The sequence below is a fragment of the Eurypyga helias genome, unplaced genomic scaffold (genome assembly GCF_000690775.1).
Source record: "Eurypyga helias isolate BGI_N326 unplaced genomic scaffold, ASM69077v1 scaffold25042, whole genome shotgun sequence".
NCBI lineage: Eukaryota > Metazoa > Chordata > Aves > Eurypygiformes > Eurypygidae > Eurypyga > Eurypyga helias.
Window position 1 is genome coordinate 1 of NW_010235624.1, and position 746 is coordinate 746.

Consider the following 746-nt stretch of genomic DNA (forward strand, 5'->3'; position numbering starts at 1 on the left):
CCCCTGGCACCAGCCCTCACCAGGGGCTCATCCCCCACCTGAAGTTGAGGTCTTTGAAGGAGAACTGGGTCTCGATGATGCCGGTGGTCTTGACGCGGGAGCGCAGCACGTCCTGCTCCGTGGGGACTTAGCCGGGGGTCACCAGGCGCTCCAGGTCCGACAGGTAGCTGGCCAGGCACACAGCGGGCATGAGACACGGGTCGGCACCCCCAGACCTGCCCCCCCTCCTGCTCAGACACCCCATCCCCACGTACTAGCCGGCCGAGTCGTTGAGCTGGTACTCGGAGGCACGGTCGAAGCACGCTTGGATGCCCGTGTCCTTCCAGAGCCGCCCGATGATGTCCGACATCTCCTTGGGCATGGTGCCCTCCTCGATGGTGTCTGAGAGGTGCAGCAGCTTGCGGGCATCGTCCTGCGAGGGAGAGAGGCTCAGCGGGGCCGGGGAGGCCGGGAGGAGCCCCCTGCCCAGCGCGGGGTGTTCCTCACCTGGCGAGCCGTGTCCCCGTACTGGATGTTGAGGGTGTTCATGGCCCGCACGATGGCCAACATGGACTGGAGCGTGTTGCTGTAGATGATGGCGATGAACTCCAGGCATTCCTCCAGCGAGTAACCGTCCTGGTGGATGATCCTGGTCGGGGAGGGGGGCACAGGGCTGAGCTGGGTACCCTGGGGCTGAGCCAGGCCCTGAGGGACGGGCGCACCCCGTGGCTGTGGCACGGTCGAGCGGCACCCCTTGGCACTTACTT

General features: G+C 66.4%; 1 protein-coding gene across 1 annotated transcript; it reads right to left on the reverse strand.

The window, feature by feature from the left end:
• Positions 1-38: 38 nt before the first annotated feature.
• On the reverse strand, positions 39-628 carry LOC104506025 (guanine nucleotide-binding protein G(t) subunit alpha-1-like; the record flags this gene model as incomplete). Its single annotated transcript, XM_010146826.1, is given in 3 exon segments — positions 39-167; positions 255-412; positions 487-628. Coding segments are annotated over 3 exon segments (429 nt in total), but the record flags the coding sequence as incomplete, so codon positions are not given.
• Positions 629-746: the final 118 nt, after the last annotated feature.